The sequence below is a fragment of the Schistosoma haematobium genome, chromosome 4 (assembly GCF_000699445.3).
Source record: "Schistosoma haematobium chromosome 4, whole genome shotgun sequence".
Taxonomy (NCBI): Eukaryota; Metazoa; Platyhelminthes; class Trematoda; order Strigeidida; family Schistosomatidae; genus Schistosoma; species Schistosoma haematobium.
The window spans coordinates 18,243,960-18,271,223 of NC_067199.1; the positions used below are offsets into that span (position 1 = coordinate 18,243,960).

General features: G+C 34.2%; 1 protein-coding gene across 4 annotated transcripts in view; it reads left to right on the top strand.

Moving 5' to 3' along the window:
* LIMA1_5 (LIM domain and actin-binding protein 1) overlaps positions 1-27,264 on the top strand; it is a 69,204-nt gene that overhangs the window by 10,792 nt on the left and 31,148 nt on the right. The window contains exons 2-9 of one of the 4 annotated variants that reach the window (XM_051215866.1): positions 2,165-2,827; positions 3,134-3,164; positions 3,833-3,924; positions 4,877-5,032; positions 11,037-11,318; positions 15,879-16,018; positions 22,866-22,939; positions 24,785-24,838. In XM_051215866.1, coding sequence (XP_051066408.1) covers positions 2,165-2,827; positions 3,134-3,164; positions 3,833-3,924; positions 4,877-5,032; positions 11,037-11,318; positions 15,879-16,018; positions 22,866-22,939; positions 24,785-24,838 — 1,492 coding nt within the window. Of the gene's footprint in view, positions 1-1,752; positions 3,165-3,832; positions 3,925-4,876; positions 5,033-11,036; positions 11,319-15,230; positions 15,279-15,878; positions 16,019-20,729; positions 20,837-22,865; positions 22,940-24,784; positions 24,839-27,264 lie in introns of those variants that run through there. The other 3 variants (XM_051215869.1, XM_051215868.1, XM_051215867.1) reach the window with 3 other exon arrangements.

The following is a 27,264-nucleotide window of genomic DNA, read 5'->3' on the forward strand; positions in this document are numbered from 1 at the left end:
CGTCTACTGCATCCTTCATCCGGTTCAGCAACAATCTGTTGAGGACTTTCCCTGGTATTGACAGTAGTGTTATGCCTCTGTAGTTTTCACATTTGCTCAGATCTCCTTTCTTTGGAATCTTGACGAGGTGTCCTTCTTTCCAGTCCATCGGCACTTGTTCCTCCTCCCAAATCTTTTTGAATAGAAGATAAAGCATGCTTGTGGTTGCTTCGATGTCTGATTTCAGTGCTTCAGCTGGTATATTGTCGGGTCCTGCTGCTTTCCCGTTCTTGATTTGTCTGACGGCCATTCTAATTTCTTCCGTAGTTGGTGGATTGACATCTATAGGAAGATCTATGTGTGCTGCTTCGATGTCCGGTGGATTCATTGGAGCCGGCCTATTCAGGAGTTCCTCGAAGTATTCTACCCATCTGTTACGCTGTTGTTGAATTTCGGTGATTGGCTTGCCTTCTTTGTCTTTGACCGGCCTCTCTGGTTTACTGTATTTCCCTGATAGTTTCTTCGTTGTATCGTAGAGCTGTTTCATATTTCCTTCTCTAGCAGCTTTTTCTGCCGTCGTTGCTAATTCTTCCACGTATTTCTTCCTGTCGGCTCTAATGCTCCTCTTCACTTGCTTGTTTGCTTCTATGTATTCAGCTTGTGCTTGGACTTTCTCTGCTCGTGTTTGGCTGTTGTTAATTGCTGTCTTCTTGTTCTTCCTTTCTTTGATCTTGTCCAGTGTTTCTGTAGAGATCCATTCCTTATGATGGTATTTCTTTAGACCGAGAACCTCTTGACACATTGAAGTTAATGCTTCCTTGATGCCTTTCCAGTTGTCCTCCATATTAGTTTCTTCTTCTTTCAGTAGATCTTGAAAGGCTTGGAACCTGTTGTTAAGAGCTATCTTGAATTCATTGAGTTTGTCAGTATCTCGAAGGAAGGCTGTATTGAACCTTTGTATTGCTGTTTGTCCACTTGTCCAGTTCTTTTCTAGCTTCAGTTTCAAATTGGCTACAACTAGGTGGTGATCTGAAGCTACGTCAGCTCCTCTCCTGGTTCTCACATCTTCCATTGTCCTTCGGAATTTTTTGTTGATGCAAATATGATCTATTTGGTTCTCTGTAGTGTGGTCCGGTGAGATCCATGTAGCCTTGTGTATACGTTTGTGTGGAAATATTGTGCCTCCTATGACCAATTTGTTGAATGAACATAGATTTGCAAATCTTTCTCCATTTTCGTTTCTTTCTCCCAGTCCATGTCGTCCCATAATATCTTCATATCCAGTGTTGTCTATTCCGACTTTGGTATTTAGATCTCCCATCAGAATAGTTAGGTCCTTTCTTGGGCATTTCTCAATGATTGACTGCAGCCGCTCGTAGAACTGATCTTTAATTTCGTCGTTGCTATCATTGGTGGGTGCATAACATTGGATAATATTCATTAAGATCCCCTCCTTCTTTGTTTTGAATGATGCTTTGATGATTCTGGATCCGTGGGATTCCCATCCTACAAGTGCATTTCGTGCTACTTTGGACAGCATAAGAGCGACTCCCTGAGTGTGTGGAGCATTGTCCTCTTCGTGACCGGAGTATAGCAGCATCTCTCCCGTAGCTAGCCTTTTCTGTCCAGCTTGGGTCCAGTGGGTTTCTCTGATTCCCAGTACTGCTAAGTTGTATCTCCTCATTTCCATTGATATTTGACTGGTCTTCCCGGTTTCCCACATTGTTCGAACGTTCCATGTACCTATAAAAATTTTTGCTCTGGTTGTTAGAAGGGGCATCGGCCTCGTGGCTTCCGAAGGAACTCGGCTTTCACCATGAAGCGTCATAATTCTTCTAAATGAAGACCTTCTAACTCCCAGGGCAGAGTTAAAATGGTTTGGATTATTTTTTCTGGTAAGCGTTTTTTTAGCGAGTTAGTTTTCTACGGGATGGGGACGCTAACCCCATGCCCAACCCTCCTCCTTTACCCGGGCTTGGGACCGGCAGCAACCCTATAAGAGCTACAGGCGGAGTTTTTTAACGCCTCTACAACTAATATTAATTTGTAACGAGAACTCTCATGTAAATGCATTCGTTTGTTTTTAATGATGATAAGTTGTACGTCATTATCTAATCAAATGTCATTCTATCTGTTTTGTTCCTTTTTGTTTTGACCCACCCCTCTACTACTGGTCTACTTGTAGAGTGATACTCAGTGTAAGCCAGAGCTGGTTTCTTCAATTAATGCCCATCATAATATTGCCAATAAACAAACAGAAGACGATGAAATTGTGTTTAAAAATCTGAAATTAATAAATTCTACAGATAATAAGTCTAATTCCCTCATTGATAGCGAAAATAACACAGCCGATGTGACACAGTGTGATGATGAATATGACACTTTGGATGAATTATTCGACATTGCGAAATTGTTATCGGACTCGATGGATAACCAACAAATAATATCTGTAGGAAAAAAGCAATTAAAATCAGATGATGATAATTATGAACAAAATGCAGAGAAAGCGTTTGTTAATAATAATAATAATAATGGTGGTGGTGGTGGTGGTGATATCGGATATCAGCCATCACAAACGGCTGATAATAATCTAATATCAAGCCGTAATGTGGAAATAAAACAAGTTGTCATTGGGTATCCTGATCGTATGTCCATTGTAATGGAAGAGAATGATGATGATTATGTTGATGGTAATGATGAAGATTATGCATCGGAAGCTTCAATTAATCAAGAAGAGTGTCATAAATACAACGAAATACTGGTGGATGAATTGTCATCCGACCAACAAGATATGTCTAAAGATTCGTCTCAAGTGCAAATAACCGAATTCGTTGATAGTCTCAATGAAGTAATTCTTCAATTGATGCATCCTTTATTTGCTTTGTAGTGTTGTTTTTATCCATTAAATGTTGTCTGAAAGTTTTCACTAACTGTTGTCACTTTCATTTGTCTTTTATTCTGTCTCGTTGCATGACTTTTGTCTTATTCTCCAATATAATCAGTGTTTTCCTAAAATTCATCGTTCCTATCATAAACAGTTAGTTTAATCAAATGTCTTCTTTTCAGTATCATTTAATACGATTCACTGTTTACCTAGTAATCCAACTTAACTGCTAATTTATTTTCTTTTCAAAAATTTCATTACAATTCACAGCGTTTACGAATAGAATCAAGATCTTCTTCGAGTAAGTAATATGCTTTGGTAATAATTTATTGACAGTAATCCAATATTAATCTCTGCTCTTGTATGTGTAAATATTGTTCGTACATAAATGGAAACTCGGTGTTTCAACATTACTTGGTGTTTTGATAAATTGAGCTTCGTACTATTTTGAGTAATTTTTTCTATGTTGTGTCAGTTCTGCAATTTGACTGATTGTCTCACACAGGAATAATCATCTTGTCGTTCTGGTTGTTTTTGTACACATCTTATTGTCATTATTATTCTGCTCTTTAATTGTAAACTTTGATTCACTTCAGTGATTAGTAAAACACTAGTCAGCCATAATTCTTGTAAGAGCGTGGCACAAATGTGCAACGGCCCAAGTCCCCATACCAAATTAACATAACAATATATAATTAGCAAGTTGAATAATAATGATATTGAAATCATCATAGTACTAATGGTCTAAAAATTAGCTTGACAGGTAAATCGATTATCAGCATATTGACAAGGCCGTAGACAAATTAAAAACATCAGTGAAACCAGTTGTTTTGTTGGTGATCACATTTAGCTTAAATCTGACTAATCGTAAATTTGTTAACCTTAATTAAATTTTTGTTTGCAATTTATCTAAAACGATGAGGTATGTCCCGTTCCATAACATTATTTGAGAATTTCTTTCTGTTTTAGCTTCGGATGTAACAACAATCGATGAAAACGATGTTGCATGTGAGATAGAAATTCATCCACAACCATTGGATCATTGGGTAGAAGATTCTTATGTAAGTATTTATAACAGGTAACATACATCACAGCTTGATTGGTCACTACTCGAAAATCAATCAGTTATAAGCACCTCAGCCTTTCTGTAGGTCACTCATGACCCGAAAGTCTCAGCGGTAACGTTCCATTCTGTTGGGCTGGTTGTTCCAGGTCCAAATCCCACAGCGATCAGGATTAAAGATTATAGACCACACCTTGCTGATGAGTGCCGTCTAATATAAAATTTATGTCTAGAGCTTCTTGCTGACTACTTCCAACTACTGAAGTTGGTTTTCTGTTCGCTTAGTTTTAAAGTGATATGTGAGAACTCAGTCAAATTACGTGATACTGAACACATAGAGAATATATTTCACATAGAGCTCCAAGTGTTACTTTGCAATGTTATATGACGTCACATCTGTTGAATTTACTGGGATTGTTTGACACTTTTACGGTATTTCCACTATTATGTTCCATATTCAGAAGTAATTAGTACCGAAGTTTTGAGCCATATTTTTTTACTTGTTAACAGTGACCATCATCAACATGAGTTACTGTTATTATCCAAAAAGACTTTGTGTTTGGTGTTATCAGTTCTACTGATGAACATACTTTTAGTGGCTTAGCACGAGTATTAACATTAAATACGTTTTATATGTAAGGAGGCCATGCCTAAGAGATATCATCAGCGATACACACACTTATGCACACTCACAGATGAGCTTAAATTGTTTCCCTCTGATCGCAGACTTTTATCTGGTCATTCACTATGATCTAAAAAATGCAAACACAGCATTTTAGGACTAATTAAAGGTGAGATTGTACATGAGATGTTTATTTTTACTACCATACTTTCTTCCACTTTGTTTATGAAATCCTTTCTTTCTTTTCGGTAAGTTGAATAATATTGAGTAACGCTTTATTATCCTGTATATTCTCCCTCTCTCCCTCCTCTCGTTTTTAATTAATTAGGCCACAGTCGTTCGTCATACACCTGTAGTTACACCTACTACAGTTACTCCTGTAAATACTGCAAATCACAATACAGAAATGGATAATTTGATTCAAGAGAATTTAGAAGTTTATAATCCTCATGAAGAATATGCAAAAAAACAATTTGATTCTAAAGTATGAATGTTTTGACTGATCACGTTTATTTTCCGATATTTTCTTATTTTTTGCAATTACTACTGCTTATAATTAACATGGTTTCACGTACAACAAACTTGCATCAAGCAAGTTTAGAGTGACGTTGAAAGAAATTCTTGCTAAAAAATTGATGTAATCTACGGAAATTTTTTATAGATCATTTCCACCTGAAGTTAGTGCTGATGATATTGTCTAGAAAGAAACAGAAAGCTTCACGATGAAACCACCTAGCTCAGAGAGCTCAATAATAGCTAGAGAACACTTGATAACTGTCCATCGTAGTTATCATTAGTTTTCACTTTTATCATTTGGAACTGGATTGAATGGTAGATCTTGTGGCTAAAATTAATTTGGGCCGTAGTACTTGTAGTGGTTTTCCCCACTTCACATGTTGCTCATTTCCGTATTTTACATTCTTTTATAATGAATTGTGCGTATTCAAACACATACACTTCAAATAACTATACTAAACTGATAATTCTTAATCCTAGAGATAGTAATTGTAATTATATTAGTCAGAGTATTTTCCTCAAGAAGTTGCAAATTATTCCGGAATTACTTTTTAGTTGACCAGGACTTTTAGGAAATGCCCTGTGAACCCCAGAAACAGTTATGTGTATTTATTTGTTCATTTTAAATCTGATTAATGGAGTACCTACATTTATTATTATTATTGATCTTAGTGTTTTCCAGAAATTCTTAGTTTCAGCTTCAATACTCCCAGATTTCTGTAACTGAACTAATCCTAAAAGCAAACGTACTATCCCATTTTTACCGTCTGTATTTGTTTAGGCTTCAAGGTTGGTGGTAGATTTGTCTGGTTATTGAAACCAATTAGATATCCGGTGGTGTAGGTGTTCGACATTCCAAATTTAAGATTAAAGCGTCATCAGCTACAGGTCTTGTGGTCAGTTAGTTAATGGGATACAATAAACACCTTAGTTCTCTACTGAATTCCGATTATTCACTTGACTAATCAACCCCTGTATCAAGTATCCTAGTCAATCAAACCGGTCGATCAATTTTGAGTCAGTTTATATCATAGCAATTGCATCTTATTTAGCAGATAGCCTGATAGTATGACAATAGCGATGATGATTTTAAGAATTATTTACGAAATTCGTTGCGCAAATTATACACGTGTAGAATCGACATTTAGTTACTCTGTTTCTCCCGCCCTAGTTATTTAGTTTCTTTTCTTGCTGCGTTAATATAGTACTTGGCAACGGAGGACTAATGCATATATTTTACCAAGTCGCTTGTTGGATTAAAGTAATATTGATTTCCTGTGGGTTGATAGTTCAAATTTTATTGAAGATTGTAGTTGATTTCCCTCTGTTCATTAATGCTTGCCAACATCCCCCGTCCTACCTCCTATTTGCGTCATCAAATAAAGTCATCATATAAGTATATCACTAAATTTCTTTGTTTTTGGTTTACTTATATGAGCATTGTTAGTAAGATAATATAGGGTGAACCGATGATACCATAATCAAGAAAATATATCTGGATCTCGAAAACGTTAACTTACAGGTCGTTGCGATATTATTCATATTGATTTTCATTTAAATCATGAACCGGTCATTGTTAGGTCACCGTTGAAAATTTGGAAGCACTGGGCAGTCGTTTCGTCGTATTATGGAACTTATCTGTGTGCATCTACGATTGATTAGTTAGCTTCATAACGTTAAGGATAATATTAATTGCTATGATGCAACGGATGTTTGTGCAAACTTTTTTTAATAGTTGAAATCATGATTCAATTGAAGCTAGACCATCATGAAAAACCTGGAAGCACTGGACGGCCGTTTCGTCCTAGTATGGGACTCCTCAGCACTGCACATCCACGATCCTGCCACCCGCGAGATTCGAGCTCAGGACCTATCAGTCTCGCGCGCGAGCGCCTAATCTTTTTTTAATCTAAATACACTTTTCATGTATTGTTTATGCATCTATGTCACGTTATATACATTCATTAATCTGACTGATTAAGCATTCAATGATCTAGATGCGAGTGCTAATCAGTTTTTGTTACACAAGAGATATATGAACGATGATAATTCTTCTTTTTTTTCAATAATTTCTTTCCAAGTTCTACAATTGTATATCCAAATTAATGATCGAAGAATATGACCAGGTTTAAGGCAAAATACATCGTTTAAAAATTATTTGTATTATAAAATAAAAATGTTAATGTTTGGATGACTAGTATGGAGTATTGACTTGACTAAGTTTATACGTTAAATGAAATTATGAGATTAATGATCAGAATAAATATGGTTAACATGGTGTGCGAGAGATAATAATGTGATTACAAATTAGGAATCATGTAATATGTAGAATAATATGAATTAGGTACGAATTAGTAAATAGGGCTGAGTGCTGAATAAAACATTGGCAGGTGTTATAATAATAATATATGTGAATAAGATTAGTTTAAGCTATGAAAATGCAAATAAGAAGGTTGTATAAACACTAATATTTAATTTGTGATAATATGAAAATGTCCCATATACTAGGATGAAACGTCTGTCCAGTACTTCCAGGTTTTCCATAGTGGTCTAGCTTTAATTGACTCATGAATTCAACTATTAAATATGAAAAATTTATGAATATTTGTTTTTGATGTTACCCATTTTATAAAATGCATGTGTACTAAACATAGGGTTTCTGTCAAAAGATCTTGTCCAATTGTGTAGTCAACTTTTCAACTACGGGATTAATGTCGGTGGTAGTATGTGTGTATGTCTCATTCATTCTATCATTGCAGAGGAACACTCGTTAACGCTATTGAAATTTCTTATTTATGCTTTGAATTCATCTCTTAACCCATGAAGGTAGAAGATGTACTGATTTTCAAGTACTTATTTTTATCATTGTCTGCCAACAATTGCCTTTGCATGGCGAAGCTGTTAAGTCTGTATCCCGGTGAGGTTGAAAGGCTAGTGTGGCAACTACTAGGTCGGTTGGCTGGTGATGCCTTGAGCGTTTAACGACTGACACACATGTTACACATTCCGAAATATCTAACTCATTACTCCCACTTATACTTTATCTAAATGTCTCATTATTTCCTTTTCAAGTAATTTAGCTTGATAAACTAAAACTACATGTTATTTTGATGTGTAGTGTTATCACGAATTAAAATTCGCGGTTAATATTGATCAATACATTGTTTATTAATGTACCTACCAATTTATAAGTATTGACCAGTCCACCGCTGCTTCTGCTGTGTGCTCACATTTTGTTAGTGCTGTAAAATACTTCATGAATTCATGATAAACTACTCTACGTGTGTGTAACAGAGAGAGAGTGTGTGTGTATGGTTCGCAACTTTAAAAAATCAAGTACTACTAAGAAGTTTTAGTTCTAGATTGTTAGATCAGAATCACCCACTGTAATTCGAATGAATAAATTAGTTGGAAAAAACAAATGAGTTTGTTTTTGCATCTTTTATTAGCACATGTTTGGGAAGTGTATTCAAGGTGGTTTCTTTGCCAAAAGTACAGTAGTAATGTAAATACTGTAAGTACAGAGTCGTATGTGTAACTTTTAACTCAGTTCCTAGATCACATGTTCGTAACGTACATTTATTGAAGCTCCAAAGAGTTCCATCATGCCATTAATGGATAACTGCATAAATAAATAGTTTTCATTTCAGTGAATTCGTAGCATGACTAAATCATTTTTGGGTATCAGTCTATCATTTCATTTCTGAACCTTTTTTGACTGAGACGGTTGGTTTACGCATACACAGCAATCTACTTACTGAGTCGCTGACACTTGCCACTAGGATTGCACTACATAAATCGTACACCACTCAGTGATTATCCACCGGTTTCTTGTCCAGAGAAATGGGTTATGTGATTCCATTGTTTTTAAAAATTCTTGATTACATAAGAGGTCCATTTGGTAAAGGTTTTTTGACCCTTACCAAATTATCGATCAATATTAGTTCTTGATGTTAAATTACTGTCAGGTTGACTCAATTTCTCTCAACTATTTCACTGACTAATGTATCTTTTTCGATAATATTGTTAATTAACTGACAAGATTCTAAACTTGTATCAATCAAAACGGTTAGGCTAATTCTAAAGTCTTGCCATTTATTTGGGCGCATCCTACCATCTCGAATATTATTCTCACTTAATAAGTACAGGTTTAGTCATTTGATTTCAAGCCGTATTCAAGTAACAACGATTAAAGACCATAGAATTAATAGTTTCAAATCAATATCTATCGTTCCCATAAACTAATCCTTTATTTTCCACCAATTAATGACGAACATCAATATTATATCTATCGAACCGATTGTTGTTCTGTATTCCTTAATCATTTATTTCAAACTCCTGCAACTTTAAATACCGTTACATAATCTATTGCACAAGGTTTTAGTATTATTATTATATTCTGTCAGCCATATCGAATGGAATTTAAATGAACTTTGGAATATCTCTCATAAGTTATGGGTTTATTCATACCTACGAAAAGATGAGATAATTTGTTAGTCAATTCACAAAAACACAAATGCATATATGAATGTGTAAAAAGAGGGACAGTGAGAGAGTGAATGCAATCATTCTTACGCACCTTAAATAATTTAGAATAAGTTCAAATACATAATTCTTATTAGATGATACATCGTATCCTGAAAATCTGATCTCAACTGTAAACCGTACTCATACGGTTGAATTAGGCTTGATGAAACTCTCATTCCGAAAACCTGATTCTCTAGGATGTGCTTAGAAATTCCACGAACATCTACCTTTTTTATTATAACTAAAATAATAAAGCAACATTATAAGCTCATGGTTATTGTTTTAGTATTTAGTGATCTGTTTACATATTAGCTGTACCTACATGTGAAGCATATATATAGGTAATAAACCCAGTTTGGTATTTTTACGTTCCTCTTATTTAAAACTAGGTTAATTGATGAATGCTGGTTTGTTAGTTATTAAAATTATTCAATAAAATGAGTGTTTAATATGTGTATGTGTGTGGAAGGATTGTTATGCACTTGCCTCGAATATTTTGTAGCTTTCTATATGCGCTTCATACATTCGAATATCTAAACAATGTAATATTTTGTTCATGTTAATGGTGGCGATCAATGTTGGATGAAATCATCTCATAGTTCATCGCTATCTACATTTAATTCAATTATCTAATAATACGTTAAGCAAAGTTGCATTCAATTAAAACATTTTGGCATATTTTGCTCATCTTGTGATATTGTGACTTATTAGTTAACATGTTTAACTAAATAACGAGAAAGTCTTTGGTTCGTTCCTACTTAGTAAAGTTTACTTAGCTATACTTTATCAGTAATGATATTTTATGGTCTACTACATGGATCTGCGTATATGGTTATTAAGTTGCATATGAAATTTCTGATCAAATTTGATCACTATTTGGTTCACTTTTAAAGAATTTTATATCATGTTTACCAATTTTGCTACTTCAATTAGTAGGGAACATTTTTCGAGCGAGACTACAATCTATAGACGAGCAAATCGAATAGCACCTGTTGGAATTCTGTCTGAAATTCATCACATTCATATTGCTATATGTCATGACTGCACTACAGCTGGTGTCAGTTCGTTATGATAAACCTAACAGTTGATCCTATTTTCTAACCTTATTTAAGCCAGATAAGTGGTAACATTTTCCCAACGTCAAATGTCGTTCATAAACTGTAGTCTAGATAGTTTGTTTGCTACAAGCTGTATACTACTGTTTAGCAAATAACTACTAACAAAAGAAATATTTGAAGTACTCATTAGTAAGTTTTGTTTAGTGATTGATTGACATCATGTTTTGTCAAAAAAAGTCCATAAAAGTTCTGTTATTCACATTATACACTGTTATCACTACAAGTTTATCGGCATCCATATTTGGTAAGGTTTTAATTAACTAGAAAAACAAGTGAAAATTGTCGTTATAATCGTTATCGCTTTTGTCCTTAAATTCAATTTCTTAGTTAGGTATTGGTTGTAATTATTACAATGAATTCGCTGAAACAGAAGAGTTTGAAGATATGAACAATGGAACAAATCATGAATTACCTAGTGAAACTCGTCTACGAACCATACCACTAGAACGATTTATTACTGAAGAACAACATATAAACGTAGAGAATTTAAAGCACCAATCTCAGACGACGCAAAATTATTGCGATTCTGAAAGTTTAGTTACAATGAGTGTTGTACCCGATGATAATTTAGAGGATCGTACAAGATGGCGTACTTGTCCATCTTTGATAGTAAGTCCAATCGATGTGGCGTGCAACCCTTTGGCGTAAATTTCACGTTCTTTATTAGTCTTTTCATCGTTCAATTAGTTTGAACTATTGTGCCTTCAATCAACGGAACTTTTACATTGTTAACTAACAGCCATCTAACACCTAATTCACTAAAACAATAAATTCTGATCCGACTTAATTATTTTCGTAAGATCTACATAACACGACCAACATTTACAGCTAACCATTTTCGCTATACCACTGACTGCTTATCATCACATGTAAAATTATTGGTATATTGTATTATCTGTCGTGCTAATTAGTCAGTTACTGGTCTAGCTTAATTTTCTTGATTATACTTTTTTAAGAAAATAATGAATTAATTTAGTAGACTGTTAATGAAATAGGTCCACTTTTTGATATTATTGAGTCACTATAGTAATTAATTCTGTTTTCCAGCTGAAATATTTCACTCGATTGTTTTCAATCAATGAACTCTGTTTATCCAGATTTCTATTAAATTCTGATAAGAATTTTACTAGCCAATAATTATAAAACATTGGGGAAAGTATTTGTTGATGAATCTATTAAAGTCCTGAGTTTGTAAAATTATAGTAACCTATTTAGCAGTAAATTCTTATAGTTGAACTTTAAAGTGCTGTTCAGGCAAAAGTCGATATCGCTGACCCGAATGCCAACTAACTAGTGTAATTGCGATTATTTTTATGGAGATCAAACATATTAAGAGGTGGTTTTCGTCACAGGCTGACACTGATTGAGATACCATTCAAAATCAGAGAGCACTGAACAGGTCTTTTGTTCTAGTAAGAAACTTCTAAGAAGTCCGTATATATGATCCCACCAGAGATCGAGTCGAGGACCTTCAGGTTTCCGCATAGCTTGTGCCAAAAGTATATGGATTAAATTGGAATCTATTTGTCAATATTTTCAACTCGTCATGATATAATGTGATGATATGTATATTCTATGCTTTTTCTATCTATCACTTTCCATACGATCTTGATTTATGCTGTATAATTAGTGACTAGTTAGTTGTGTATCAGCGTCCTATCACTCGTTTAATATCCATGATGTAACTGAAAAGTAGTCCGAATATATTCTTTTTTTCAACTCTTAAATAATTGGTTAAGTAGCCAACTGGTAGGATCTTATATATATACCCCTGAGTAATTATTGCTAATGATAGTACTAATGGTAATAATAATATTACTATTGTGGATTTGCTCTTAGTTTTTGGCTAGTCTCAGTTTACTTCACAAGTTGGTAATGATAATTTGTAAAATATTTAAATGTTACTATTCTTTTCTGTCACTAATACATCTGATGAACAGTGTAGGTATTTTTCAACTCCTCATACTTATCAGAAGTTTATGCTTTTTTATCTAATGCTTTTGTTGCTCCTATCTTGAAATATTTCCATTAAATTAGCCGCCATTTTTACAGTGTTATGCTTGCCTAACTCTTATTACTCACCGTCGGTATTTTTTTTTTCTATCTCTCATCATGGAAATATGTATATCTATTGGTACCAGTGTAACGCCATTTTTATCATGTAAATTCGTTTCTGTTGGCAAATTTGAAATAAACCCAATTAGTTATTTGTTGCTTAAAAATAATCTTGGCTAACTAGTGCTATAACAGTCAATTGTAAATGGCTATTTTGAAAAGAGGTGTCTGTAACCTTGGCTTTATAACAATGCATAGATTTATATCTGTGTAAAAGGGCATATGTATCGTTAATGTATACCAATAAATGTCGTTAGTATATATTTATTAGTAGTACTGTTCTTCCTATTAGATTGTTAGCTTGTTTATTGGTATTCTACATAAACATTCCGTTGAGTAGGGTGGATGCTTAATCATCCAACTAGCTAGTCATTTTAAGAGTGAATCTTTGAATGATTAGCTACACTTTAAGGAGAATAATAATCGGTAGTTCCATGATCTAATATACACCCATAGGTTTTATTAACGGTGGATATGATCATTAATAAACTTAATTTCGACTAAAATACTGGAGCCATTAAGATTGTGATTCCAGTCGAACTGTAGTCAAGGATAGAAAATTAAACTAAATGTATCAAGTGGAACATAAACATGGTGGTAGTGACCGAAATATCCGGGAATATGTTCACCAGCAGGAAGTTGTGGAATTTGTTCACACAGTACTCAGTAGGAAAATCAATTAATCCAATGAAGGCAAAACTCACTATTAATTATATCATGCTAACACCATTTATTTTTGAAGTTTCATTTAAGGAAGTCGGATGTAAATATTATATTGAAAGCTTTGTAATCTGGAGAGGGTGTCATTATAAAAATACTCATTCATGACAATCGATTTCATTTCAAAGTAAAGTTAGGTGAATTGCATATAAACTTAATGTACGTTGAATACATGTAACATAAAAAATAAATTAGTTGGAGAACAGTGGTCTAATGGTTATTGATCGTTGGTTTAAACGTTAAACCCCAGGTTCCATCTAGTTCGGTTTGAGCAACCTGGTAGTTATCACCACGATACACACAAGTGTGATTACACAAACTGGTACTTAATTACGAATTTGTTGTTCATTTTTTGACTGAATACACTTTATTGATAGTATTTACAGAGAAATGAATAATTTTAAGTGCTCTTAATTGTGGTTGAAAAATGTTCTGAGTATAAATTGATTAAGTCTTTTAAATTGCTTACAGTTAAACACTTAAATAATGTGTTTTATTGACTCCTTACTCGGGGATTTTTCTCAAGACCTATTGACTTGTCGGCTAAACCAATGTTGCTATACAGAGTGAAAGCAAATAATAAAAAAATGTTTATACTTTGTCTTCACCCAAAGTTAATTATCAGTGAAGGCTTCAGTAATAAAAGTATTGTTTAATAAATCAATGATACCTTGAAATATAAAAAAATCAAAGTAATTAACACTGATAGCCGTCATTTTAGGTACTTACTATACCATGCCCGAACATTGTTTGCGTGCTCGAATCTATTTGTACAAAGTAATACATACTTCAAATATTTAAAAAATAATTTAATTATATTTAATTACGTTTTATTTCTAACATTTTGTGTGCAATTGCTAGAATTCACTTTTTATCAAATTTACAAATATTTTACATGTTAAATTAGTTAGAATATCCATTATTTTTTAAATACACAATCACTGATTACTGGAATTACCCTACTAATATACAACCAAATAAATGTAATATTATGGAAACATTTTAAGTTGAAAATTATTAACAATTTTTTAAATATCAAATGAGTTTTGTGGATATTATAGTAATTTCAATTGTTAAGATCATGAGTCAGTTGAAGTTAGACCACCATGGAAAACCTGGGAGCACTGGACGTCAGTTTCTTCTCATCATGGGACTCCTCAGCAGTGCGCATCCTTGACCTCGCCCCCTGCGAGATCCGAACCCGGGACCTACTAGTTTTGCGCGCGAGCACTTAACCACTAGACCACTGAGCCGGCATCCAACGGTGTTAATGTCTAACTTCAACTAATCCACGAAATTGAGCGACACATCCACCATTGTCTTCAGTGAGTTACTATCTCACAACAGACCTGGTCGAACTCCACTGGTCACTACTTCTCACTAGAACTCCAGTGCTTCCAGGTTTTCCATGGTGGTCTAGCTTCAACTGACTCATGACCTCAACCATTGAAAATTTTTTTCTTAATTCCATCAATACAATATGAAAAAGGAATACCGGAGACATGAATATTTTAACAATAGTATTAATATTCATTTAAATTCTGGTTGATTATATATACTATTAATAAACGTACTACTAAATAAATTTAATTGTTAACATATCTTTACATGAACTATAATTTTGTTTCAAATATTATTAAGTAACTCAGTTTTTTTACCCTATTCTTCAAAAAAAATATCATATAGGGTTCCAAAATGGACAAAAATATTGACATGAGTAGTACGTTGATGACGGTAATCAAAACAACTAGTCAATTATCATTTATTTTTATTTAAAGTTCATTTTTAATCTACTGAAATATTTATTTTAATTCTGATCTTAATATTTTTTTCTTATTTCCATGTTAATTAACATGTTTGAATTAACGATATTTAAGTGTATAATAGATTTAGTCAATACATTTACTCTTGTTTCAGTCAAGTCTATGTATAACAGTACACCAACAAGGTATATATATATGTTCTTGTAAAAATATATCATATCAGTTGAGTTTCTTTAACAACTTATGTCCTAATTTTCAGCTTACCTTTATAATGTTGGATTAATCATGAATTTATCTGTACATGCATATATATGCATTAGATTTGATGAAAAATATTTACCAGTTGACTTTGAAGCAGGAATACCATGAAAACAAAGTTCTTCATTTTGATTTCACGCATGACATCATATAATTTTATTTCCCATTGCTCGCTCTTTGTTTGCCTTTATTCATTTTTAGTTATTTAGTTCCAATCTTTCATGCTTCGTTAATTTTTGTCTCCTTGGTTCTATATAATTTTCTGAATAATTGAAGAATTTGTATATACATAAAGATTTTTGTTTTATTTTAGCTTCCAACAAGAGAATCAATTGAACAACCAAGGTGTCATGCTTGTGCAGAAGTGGTCTATCCTTTAGAAGCTTTACAGACTATTGGTCGAGTTTATCATAAGAGCTGTTTCAAGTGTCATCAATGTCACCGTGTTCTAAGGTAGTTTGTTGTCAAATAATAATGATGACTATTCATTCTTGTTAATTATTTAAAACCTTCCAGGTAAATGGAACTAACTAGTTGAGTTTCAGATTTTTTGTTGCAGCGTTAAATCATTGATTAGAACACTTGAGTGTTGATAATTGAGTTTCATGTTTGAAACCCTCTTCTCCTCAAACCTCGACTTGGATAGTCGAGTAGAATCATTAACCATGTATGCATATCTCATTAGTTATTGGTTAGTTTAAATTCCTAGACAGTGGTTTCTATTTTGAATATTAACATTAGTTTTGTCTATCCAACTGACCCATCTGAAGTTTACTAAAATAACTGTTTATTACTTGATGATTGTCTGTCGTATATCAACTATAAAGACGACTTTCTGATAGTTTGTTTGATTGAGGCATAATATGCCTGTTATATCGTTGGTTGTTTCGCCTCTCAGTTACCTCCATTTTGCCCTCAGCCATTTATTCAATGTGTGATCATCTTGTTTTGTCAGCCCGTTAATTTGTAGATAATATGGATTTGTTCAGATTCTTTTCATCTCCAGGTGACTTAGGCAAGATGTAAACTCATAGCTATCAAAACATGAACTTTGACCTGTGAATACCATTTTCGGAACTCCATGGTCCGCTATAATGTGTAGAATTACTACCTCCTTCACTGTCTTTCCCTGTTGGTCAGGAATTGCAATTATGTTTAGCCAACGTGTACCGACAGGTACTGATTCCCTTTATATGCTTGAGGAAACAATCCAATAACGTCTACCGACCCTAGACCTCTCACAGTTGTCGCAGGAATTGGTGGCAGAGGTATGCATACGCATCTATATCTCTTGATTAACTGGTGTTGGGGTCATGCAAGTACATATATCTTCACGTCCCCCTTCAGCCTTGGCTGATATAGACTTTTTCGTAAGAGGCCAGTTGTTCTCCCAACACCTGTATGCGCCAGTTGGTGGCATTCGCCGATCACCTCACAGCGTAATTGTCTCGTGATTACCACTACTTAGCTCCTGTCGTCTCCACTTCGAGTTAGCATTCCCGCAGCATTCAGACTTGACTGATCTATCTGGTTGAAAAGTGTGGTTACATCCTGGTTTAGTTTCGGTGTATTAGCGTAAGTTCCTTCGGCTAGCGCTCGCCTCGCTGCCTTGAGCGTTGATTCGGGATCCTAACAATGAATAAGTGTTTCTGGGTCCGACTGCACTGTGTTGACTCCGAAAACCACTTCGGGTAAATCGCGGTCGTTCTCTGGTCGCAGTAGTTTATCTGCAACCGTATTTTCTCCCCTCAATATTTGACCAATCGTAAAACCACACTTCTGCACGTGAAACGTCTGTCGTGATAATTTCCTCCTGGGGGTCTTGTGCTGTTTTTACACATTGTAGTAGAATCGTTGACCATCTATGTACGATCTCCATTTGTCTACCGCACAGATGATCGCTAAAAATTATTTTCCAGTGGTTGAGAACTGCTACTTATTGTCGGAGATCCTTCAACGCACCCCACCATGGAGACTGACGTCTTGAAGTCGTTCGTCACTGATGACACAGCCAAACTCTTCAGTTGTGTAGCTGCTCTAGTCATTTTCTAGATGTCCATTGGCTGTGCGGCATTCGCTACCCGAAACTGTTGGTCTATCATCTCTGGGACACTCTCTAGGAATTAAGATGCCAGCAACTGTTCTCTCGACTCCTCTTCTAGTGCGGGTAATGTACATCGAAGCAAGTTAGCTAACGTAGATGCCAATACAAGTAAGTCTCCGTCTGGCACAAAGTGCATAACTTTAAACTTCTATAATACTTCCTACTGCTAAGCCAGACTTTCGAACTCCATCAGCGTTCGAGAAACGAGGACGTCCTATGATTCCTCCCCATCAACAAGAGCGATACCATCTGGTGCCACTTCCACCCTGCTGCGCACTTGTGTCCCCAAAACTATCACCTTTCCCCATTGCTCCTCCTCATCGACCAGTGCTACCATGTCCTAGAATTGGCTCAGATAACTCTTTACGTCTTTACTTTCAAATGGCTCTGGCCGCAGCACTTTCCTCCTGATTCTTGCCAGCGACACCAAATTTAGAACAAGGCAGTGGGCAGAAGAAATGTTTATTATGATAAATTACAATGTAGCTATAGTATGTATACATAGCCTTCTACCATCCACTTGCATCTTGCAGTGTTTCCTGCAATCCGAACTCTTCTCTCCGTCTTACAACTGTGACAACTTCGACGCCACGTTCTGCTGCATACTACTTACAAGCAATCTTTCTAATAGTATTCACCACATCTGTAGACGATTTATGGGATTCTGTATCTCACTGTAGATCGTGTGATATATGTTTTTGTCCATTAGTTGTTTACATAATGAAGTGACATCAGTTAAAGATATGTTGGGAAGCATATACAACTGAATAGCTGTTTCATTTTAATTTGGCCACATTCTCATCAATGTACACCTACAAGACTCGTAGGTTACAACTTCTATTCCGTTTAGAGTTGTGTGTGCATTAATAAAGAATATCAGTTATGTACAAAACTTTTCACTGCTCACTACTTTTTTGTTGCTTCCCAACTCATTTTTGTTTGTAATCAAAATTACTGTATTCACGCATATTTTCTGAGAATCCTCGTCATACACTGAAATGTATACATATTTGAATGATGAAACATAGTGTTATATCTAGAGCTTGTATTCTTGTTGTACCACGCACAACTTGAGCACTCAAACTCTGGAACCTTCCAAGTCTCAAACTAGAAGACAAAAGACGAATAGGAAGTAATCTTATTCCAAACAGTGTCAAACATGGAACAAAACACTTAGGTATTTATATTTTTTAGTAAAAGCGAAATCATCATTGTATCCAAGAATCTTTCTGTTGGTCATTCGAATGGGGGATGGTACAGAGGAGATTGTGGATGCGTAATGCCATTTTCACTGCAGAACCGTTTGAAAACGGACAATATGAACTGAATGCCATTGTCATTTACCAAGATCTCCGGAACCACGAAACAAGCAAATACTTGACAATTTTCTTATTGTTCGGCATATCGTATACTTCTGGCCACTTCGTGAAAGCATACACAATAACCAAGTAGTTTCTGTATTGTATTGAACCAGCAAAATCACCATGTACTCTTTGCCAAGGTCCATCCGGTTTTGGCCGTGGTTTGGGTTCTGCTTTGGTCGAATTCTTTGCGGAATCTAGACGAGGACCAAAGCTACGATACCTTTGTTCTATATAACGGTCCATTGATAGTCAGTATGCGTGATTCCGAGGCAGCAACTTCGTTTTACTTATTCCCAGATACCTGCTATGGAAATGTTTAAGAACTTTATGTCGAAGAATTCTGGAGATAACAATCCGGTAGCCAAACATGATTCATGGATGGACAATTGGCAAGGAGTTTCACCGACGAGTGTATTGTGAAAGCTCTCCATGAAGTCGTGGTGAAAGCCACTTGTTGAGTATATGGTGGCGAACGATTTTCACCGTATTATCCTTCTCACTAGCTTCTTTAATAGCTTCGAGTGTGACCGGCAGTCCATAAACTGTCTGTCAACACTGTGAGAACTTCGGCCTCAGATTCTACGGCAGCTACAACCACCCCCTCTTCTTGTTTTATGCGAGGACCAATTAATCTTCAGAGAGCATCTGCCTGTCTGAAATCCATTATCGATTGATATTTTATCTTGAAATCATAGCCCAACAGTGTAGTTGCCTATCGTTGTAGACGGTTTGCTGTATAAACACGGCTACCCTTTTTGGATCCTAAACCTACCAGTAGGGGTTTGTGGTTACGATAATCACCCGCACCCTAATCATACAGTCTGAACCTACGAACATGGCTAAGTCCAGTAGTCACTGACTTCGTGAACAGATTCAACTTTTCGGTTTTCGGCTCCTAACTTTCTTTCAAAACATATCATTTAGGACACAACCATATGTATAGTTTTAGATACGAGTGCTTTAGTTTTTTCACTATTCCGTTTGTGTCTGAAGTCTCTTAGTGAATACAAAAAAATTTAATAGTTAAATTCATGAGTCAATAGAAGCTAGACCACCATAGAAAACTAGAAGCCACTGGACGGTCGTTTCCTCTTAGTATGAAACTCAAAAAAATGTGATAGTTTTGTATGGATTTATTATCATTTTCTTAATTTGCTGAATTGGTTTCATTTCAGCAGATAGGCATAAATGTACTTTGTGGCATTCATTATCTAATACAATGTAATTAAGGTCAAATTATTTACAATAACATGGTGCTTTGATACTGGTAAATCCAAGGAATTTAGCGTACTAAAGCGCGATTGAATGTGATAATTACTGTTTGCTACTTAGTAAAGACCTTTTACATTATAAATGTATACATTTCCCTAAATCGCCATTTTAACTATACATTTCAGCTGTGTTGGCGATGATAATAATGATGATGGCTAGGTAGATAGATGAGTTGTATTTGAAAAAGTACATGGCATATATATATACATAAAGATAGAATGAATGTATTTTATGAACTAGTTTTAATGTCATTTAAATGATAGAAAATATGTACTTTAATATTGATATATTCTACAATTTAATTGCACAGATCATTTTATTCTAATATATTTAAAAATTTATTACTAATTCCATCTTCTAATTACTGAGTTAAAGCAATGAATTTCTGTATGCTTTCTCATATCAATGTATATATATGCATAAGGTCAAGGTGGACACTTTCAAACTAGCGTACACAAATACTTAAATAGAAGCAGATTATAAAGAAGAGTTATATACTTGTAAAAAAAAATGGAGAATTAATCACATTAGGTATGTATGTAGCATGTATATCTAACTAACTATATCGATTGCATGTGAGATGATTAAATTTCTCCATAATTTTATGTAATGCATATTCTACTTTCTATTCATCAAATAAGTAGTAATATTATCAATTGTAATAATATTACTACACACTGCTCCATTGTCAGGTTATTTTGACAGTCATCATTATTGTTGATTGTGATATGTGTGTGTATGGATATGTATGTAAATTACAAAATAGGCTTATCATTCAAATCCTTTATGATTCGTGACAATTACTCAAGTTGTACCTGAGGTCACAGTGTTAACAATAATAATAATTGATAATTACATCAGCTAAAATTAACAGCGATTCATATAAAACTGATAAACCCTAACGGTTATATATTTATACTGAGTATTGCACAATACAATGAGTAGACTATGCTGATTTCTTTCTGTCATATTTGGGACAATATTTGATTAAATTTTATCAATTAATATCATGCCTCATTTCAATCAGCTTAACACTAAAATATATAAAAAGTCTTTGATATCAATTAGAGATATACATATACGTCAGCTGGTTTGACTAGATTCACAAGATGTTAAAACAGTTCGTCATATTTGATGAAAACCTTGATTCATTTCATAGTTCTACCGAGATGAATTGATAGCCCTAATATTATTATTCATCAAAATGTATAGCATTGTTTTCTCTAATCCAATTCAACAAGACTTTCTTCTTTCTACTTTATAATACGAGATAAACTTACCATGGATAAGCTTACTTCATCATGTCAATAATATCTACAGTTAGCCTACGAATAGATCCAACTGTCAGACTTGCACACAAATATATCACACAGTTTGTGTAGTAATATCAAAAAGATTTTTATAAAATAGGGCTGTTAAGGAATTAACAATTGTAGTTTGTAAATGGCATTTAATTTCGGATGTTTCACCCAATCTTCACATATCCTTTTAAGGTTTAAGGGTTAACGTTTGTCCAGAATATATCTAGTCAGTGTGTTCGTGCAGCTAAATCACTGAAGAATAGTCCTAGGAATGTGTTGAAATACTAAATTTACTATAGAATACAAACTTTTAAACACAAATTATATAATAAAATTTGCTCATTGCACGCTGGTTTAATCATAAATATGAATTAAAAAATATTTTGTCATCGTAATACAACATCAACCGTGAAAGGTGAACATTGTAGTGGTGCCTACGTGAATTGATGAATACGTATTTTGTACGAACGGAAATCTGCTTTTAAACTTTAAAAGTTGCGAAAAGAAAATTTTCTAAAATATAGCGGTACAAACTGTCTTAAAAAATGAATTATCAAACTAATTTGGTAAACCAAATGTTTTTCTAAATCTGGGGACTAAATATGATAATAGATTTATATAATTGACACAGTTCTACAGAAGGGCTTCGTTACCCGACTGGTGACGTCTCTGACTCTCGCACTAAAGTACACATTTGAGCTTATAGCTAAGCACCGTTCTCTGGAAAATTTTAGATACTTCACGTTGATTAGTTACAATGGACATGAACATAAGTTTTTGGCTTCCAACTCACAAGCTTTGCCTATTTCATTAATATACGTAAGCTTATCGATGAGCTTAGTGAATTACGTACGCAACATGATTAGGTCATCAGTAACAGTCAAAGCAATAATATATACATAAGACTTACGATGATTAAAGATAAATGTTTATTGATGATCACTGTATGACATTTTTCGAAATGCACATACATGTTCACGTACCTGTTACAAAGTTGAAACAAATTGACCATTCAGCATTGTAGCTAGTTAGCCAACCGTGTACATTGTTCAACATATTTAATAAATTATCTCTGTTTACATGTCAGACACTGAATATACTTAGTTTTTTGTCATATATTTTCACAATCCATGTCAGTAGTTGGCGTTAATTACTTATCGACTGCCATATTTCCTTTGAATTATGCTTACTGCTTAAATTTTGCAACTAGACACAACTTGTTTTTTCATTCATTCGTTATTGTTGAAAACTTTTCATAGCTTGGGCAAATACAGTGTATGGGAAGGCAATCCATATTGTGAGCCACATTATCTTGTATTGTTCAAGGCGTTTGGTAAGTTCCATAATTATCCTCTATTTCTACTAGATTTTTCAAGTCTTTAATTGATTAAGATGTATACGTGTGTGTTAAACTTATCAATGCATTCATGCTGTAGTCGCATCTTTCCTCACTTGTGAGTGCATCAATCCCGTAGTTCGAATAGTTCATTTCCGAATCTTGATACAAATTACATTGTAACACTTTTTAATCAAGTCGAAATTGTTCTAATTATTTCCAAATTGATTTGGGTTGTTAAGTGAATACGAAGATACGTGAAATATCAAGATATATCACTAGTGATTGGCTTGTTTAATAAACATTCTATAGCAATAAAATTGATATCTGTTATCCTAAAATATACATGATGTTGTAACTATCCCACTTGCTCGATGAGTTATTTTGCTTACAAGAGTTATGACTATTAGGGTGTATATTCAGCCAATAATACTGGATTGTAAAAAAATATCACCTGTCAGTTTCGCATCCGGTTTCACTTCACATAATTAACATCCATTTCAGTATCAATCAGCCAGTCAGTAACAACGTAGAACTTCGTACGTACGTCAGTTCGAGTTGCCACACCACATTAGCACAGAGATGCAGTTGTCGATTCAAATCCCGTAGTGGTAGAGGCGGTAAGAGTATAGGCAGTAATCGGAAACATTAGGGTTTGAAGATAATTCAGTGAAATAAATTTGGAGAGAGAAAAAAGACAAAGAGGATTCAAGATATTAGAAATAGGGAGAACACAAAGAGTGAATGCACCAGCGCCTTTGCAAACGATTTTTAGTCATGTCACTCAACGTCTCTAACCATCGGTTGCTATCATCTCGTGGTCCCCAACCAGGCAGTCTACACCTACCAACATGACTCAGTCCAATTGTCAGTGACTTCATGAACTTGTGCCATGTTTTGGTCTGGCCGCCCATTGCTTTCTTCCAACCTACTCCTATACAATTGAGCATCGCACGTCGAGGTAGTCGGTGGTTGGGCATACGTAACACGTGTCCCAGCCATCTCAACTGATGATTCAGTATCAATATTTAATCTAAACAACTTATGAATCATGTATTTTTAAGTTGTTTCCTAAAGGTTCCCTCTTAATTTGTGTCATCCTGTTTTCACCCGTATATTGACATTCATTCCTTAATCGTTTCCAGAACATACACATTATATCAGTTAAAGTGTGCTGTCGCGTCTTATTAGTAGATTTCGATTTTGTTTGTGGTCATGACAACCGGGAAATCGGATGCTGTTATTAGTTGTCGTCAGCCATTTCTCCCAGTGTCAATTACTGATAAAGGCTATTGTTAACATAACTAGCCTCATTATTTTGACATAATTCACGAAAAATGTTTGACTCCTTACTTACGTAAGCATCCAAGTACTTTTGTCTTCTAATATCATCTTTAACTATTATTATTATGACTGCTATGGTTACTTTTTTTCTTGACAGTTGCTATTATTTTCATCATCTCTCACTTTATCCGTTCACCAATAAATTAGACCTGTATGAATATACAAAGTGTTCATAGTTATTTTTTATCAGTTAACTAATTGACTTTAAACATGCTACACACTAAATTACATTTATGAAACATTTTATTGATTTATACAAATCTCTGTGTATATGGAGGATTTAGAGCGCACAAAATGAAATGAATTCACTTCATCCCATTAAATTTTTTGTTCTCACTTTAAAAATAAACAATCCAGTTTCTAATTTTAAAACAAATATTTTAAACAAAATAGTATAATATATTCATTTCATTCTGAATTTTTAACAAACTTCCTTTGTGATTTTATTTTAACTGTATTAGTGAAAACAAGTTTATTTTCCATTTTCTTTTTCTCTAGGACAGTATAACAGTAATTTAACAAAAACTCCAACATTTGATGCCTCATCTCATGGTAAGTTCATCATAATTTAACATTCATTTGTTGTTGATTTCTTTGTTGCTGATGTTGTTTTTTGTTCATCTTTCTCTTTTTATCCGTCTCTACTCTTCTTTTCTTCCCGTCCAAGATTGCTTTCTTTGTTTTCACAGATCGATTACTGTTTGTATGTCTGTTAACTGTTCTTCTGTAAAGGAGTGAAACGAAAAACTGAGATGCTGACAACTCATTCATTCTTAATTGTTTTAATTGTCTCTTATAGTTTTGTTCTAGTTATTTTTTTCTCTTTCAACAAAGTTTCAGATTTTGTTTGCTTATCAAAGAAACTGAGTAGATTTGGATTGCAGTAAGCTGTCCACATCTTCATTTGCCTTTTCTTTTTGTTTTTTATGACTAAGTAATTCGACGTTGCATGTTTTTAGTGTGGTGAATGATTAATATTAAAATAAGTTGTTTCTGTTTTTGCTTTTAAAGTTTAAATTATTGAAATCAACTTGATTACATAATGAATTTGCAAACTAGTTGATCCTCACAAAACGTGTTCTGCTTGATCTGCGAAGTAGTATTACCAATAGTATTACAGTATTGTTTACAATATAACTTTTTTAATCATGTGATTTCGATAGTGTAATAAGTAGACGAAGATTATTAGAACTATGTGATATTTTATCGCAATACATTTTGAACAATCTGATCATACACATACTTGTTAATGACCCGATAAGAGTAAAGGATAAACATTCATCATCCTCCATTACCAAATACATAGTTGAAACAGATCTTAACACGGCTTTTGTGGTGTTGTACAAAAGTATGAACGGGCGTGTTTTATGGTTTATTGAAGCCTTAGCCATACGAAAATTCAAAACCCCTTTGTGCATTCAAACACAGTTTGTTCTTACCTTGAACCTATTATTATTATTAGCTAATTATCCAGAGTGATGAGGTTTCAAATTGTTTCGAATAATGTTTTCACACTATTTTCTTTATTATCCTTGTCTCCTCTTACCCTCCATTTCTAGTCTATTTGACTTTTTATTTTTATATATAAATGTTCTTAACAAGTATATGTGTAGTCGTATTGTCCGAAATTATTGAGCTAATATACGACATAGTTCTGATAATCTTCGTCTTCTTATTACACTATCGAAATTTGTCAAAGGGACTAACTGCTTCGAATCATGTGATTGTCATCAAAACATGCCTGAAATGTGTGTCAATTAAACAGTTTAGAGTGAAACTAAATTTTATCATAGTGTTTAGTAAACCTCTTATCAAGTAATCTTGTTGAGTATCCTCGAGTGGAAATCACTCAGTTTCCACGTTGCACCCTGGTAATTTATGATATTCAATTTTTTGATAAATCAGTGAAGTGAAGTTTATTTAAGAAAGTATTACTGGTGGTTATGTGTGTTTATATATAGCTGCTGACTGTAAATGTCCATCCAAATCATTGTTACCAATTCTCTTAAGATAATAAAAACACTTATGGATTACAATATGCCTTTGGTTAGAATAATCTATGTCAAAGTTTAAACGCATATCTCTTCCTAAAGATGTTCTTTTAATCGATAGCCTTATATATATTGACATCGCAAAGGGGTCAGAGTTGGACGACCATTAGAAACTTTGGAAGATTGGATGGCCGTTTCGTCCCAGTACGGGGCTCCTTATGACTGCTTGTCCACGATCCCACACTCGCGAATCGAACCCAGGACTTTTGGTCTTTGTTAGGTACCTTCCTCACACTCGATACGGTTTAGCTGCACTAGACATGGGTTCTCTCTGGTTCATCGGAAATTTCCTCTAGAAGCTAGTCACTAGTAAAGAAGCGGCTACCCAGTGTTTCCAGATTTTTAATCTCCTAACTCTGATTAGTTCGTGATTTCAATAAAATTCAATATTATCCACTACCCTATGCCGAGAATTCAGTCAGATTCCATTACATTATTATAATTACACAGGATATCCGTGACCCTATTCATAGGTTCACTAAATTAGACATAACCAACTAACGTAATGGGAATTGTGTTTTTTGGTGCATGGTAATTGCTTATTTCAAATCTCATTGTTGAGAGATTCATTCTCGCAATGGTTAGACAGATGAAAATTTTTGTCTTATTAATGTTCATCAACTAAAATGTGACAGTATTTGAGTTATTTTGTACTTAGGAGTAGTAGCCCGTTTCAAATTTCGTCAGCTGACTAAGTTTTTAAGACGTTTCAGTTCGTGTTTTTTATTTGTAGAAGAGAGGTTCTTATCAAAGCCCCAATTATATCATATTTAACTAATTCAAAGTAGCACTAACCAATTATAATATTTAGTAACCATAGTTCATTCATTCAGTAGATTGTAAACTCACTTGCTCTGCAACTATATAACCCTAAAAAATCTATTGAAAAAAATTGTAACTTCATCTCATTTGTGAACTACTTTATAA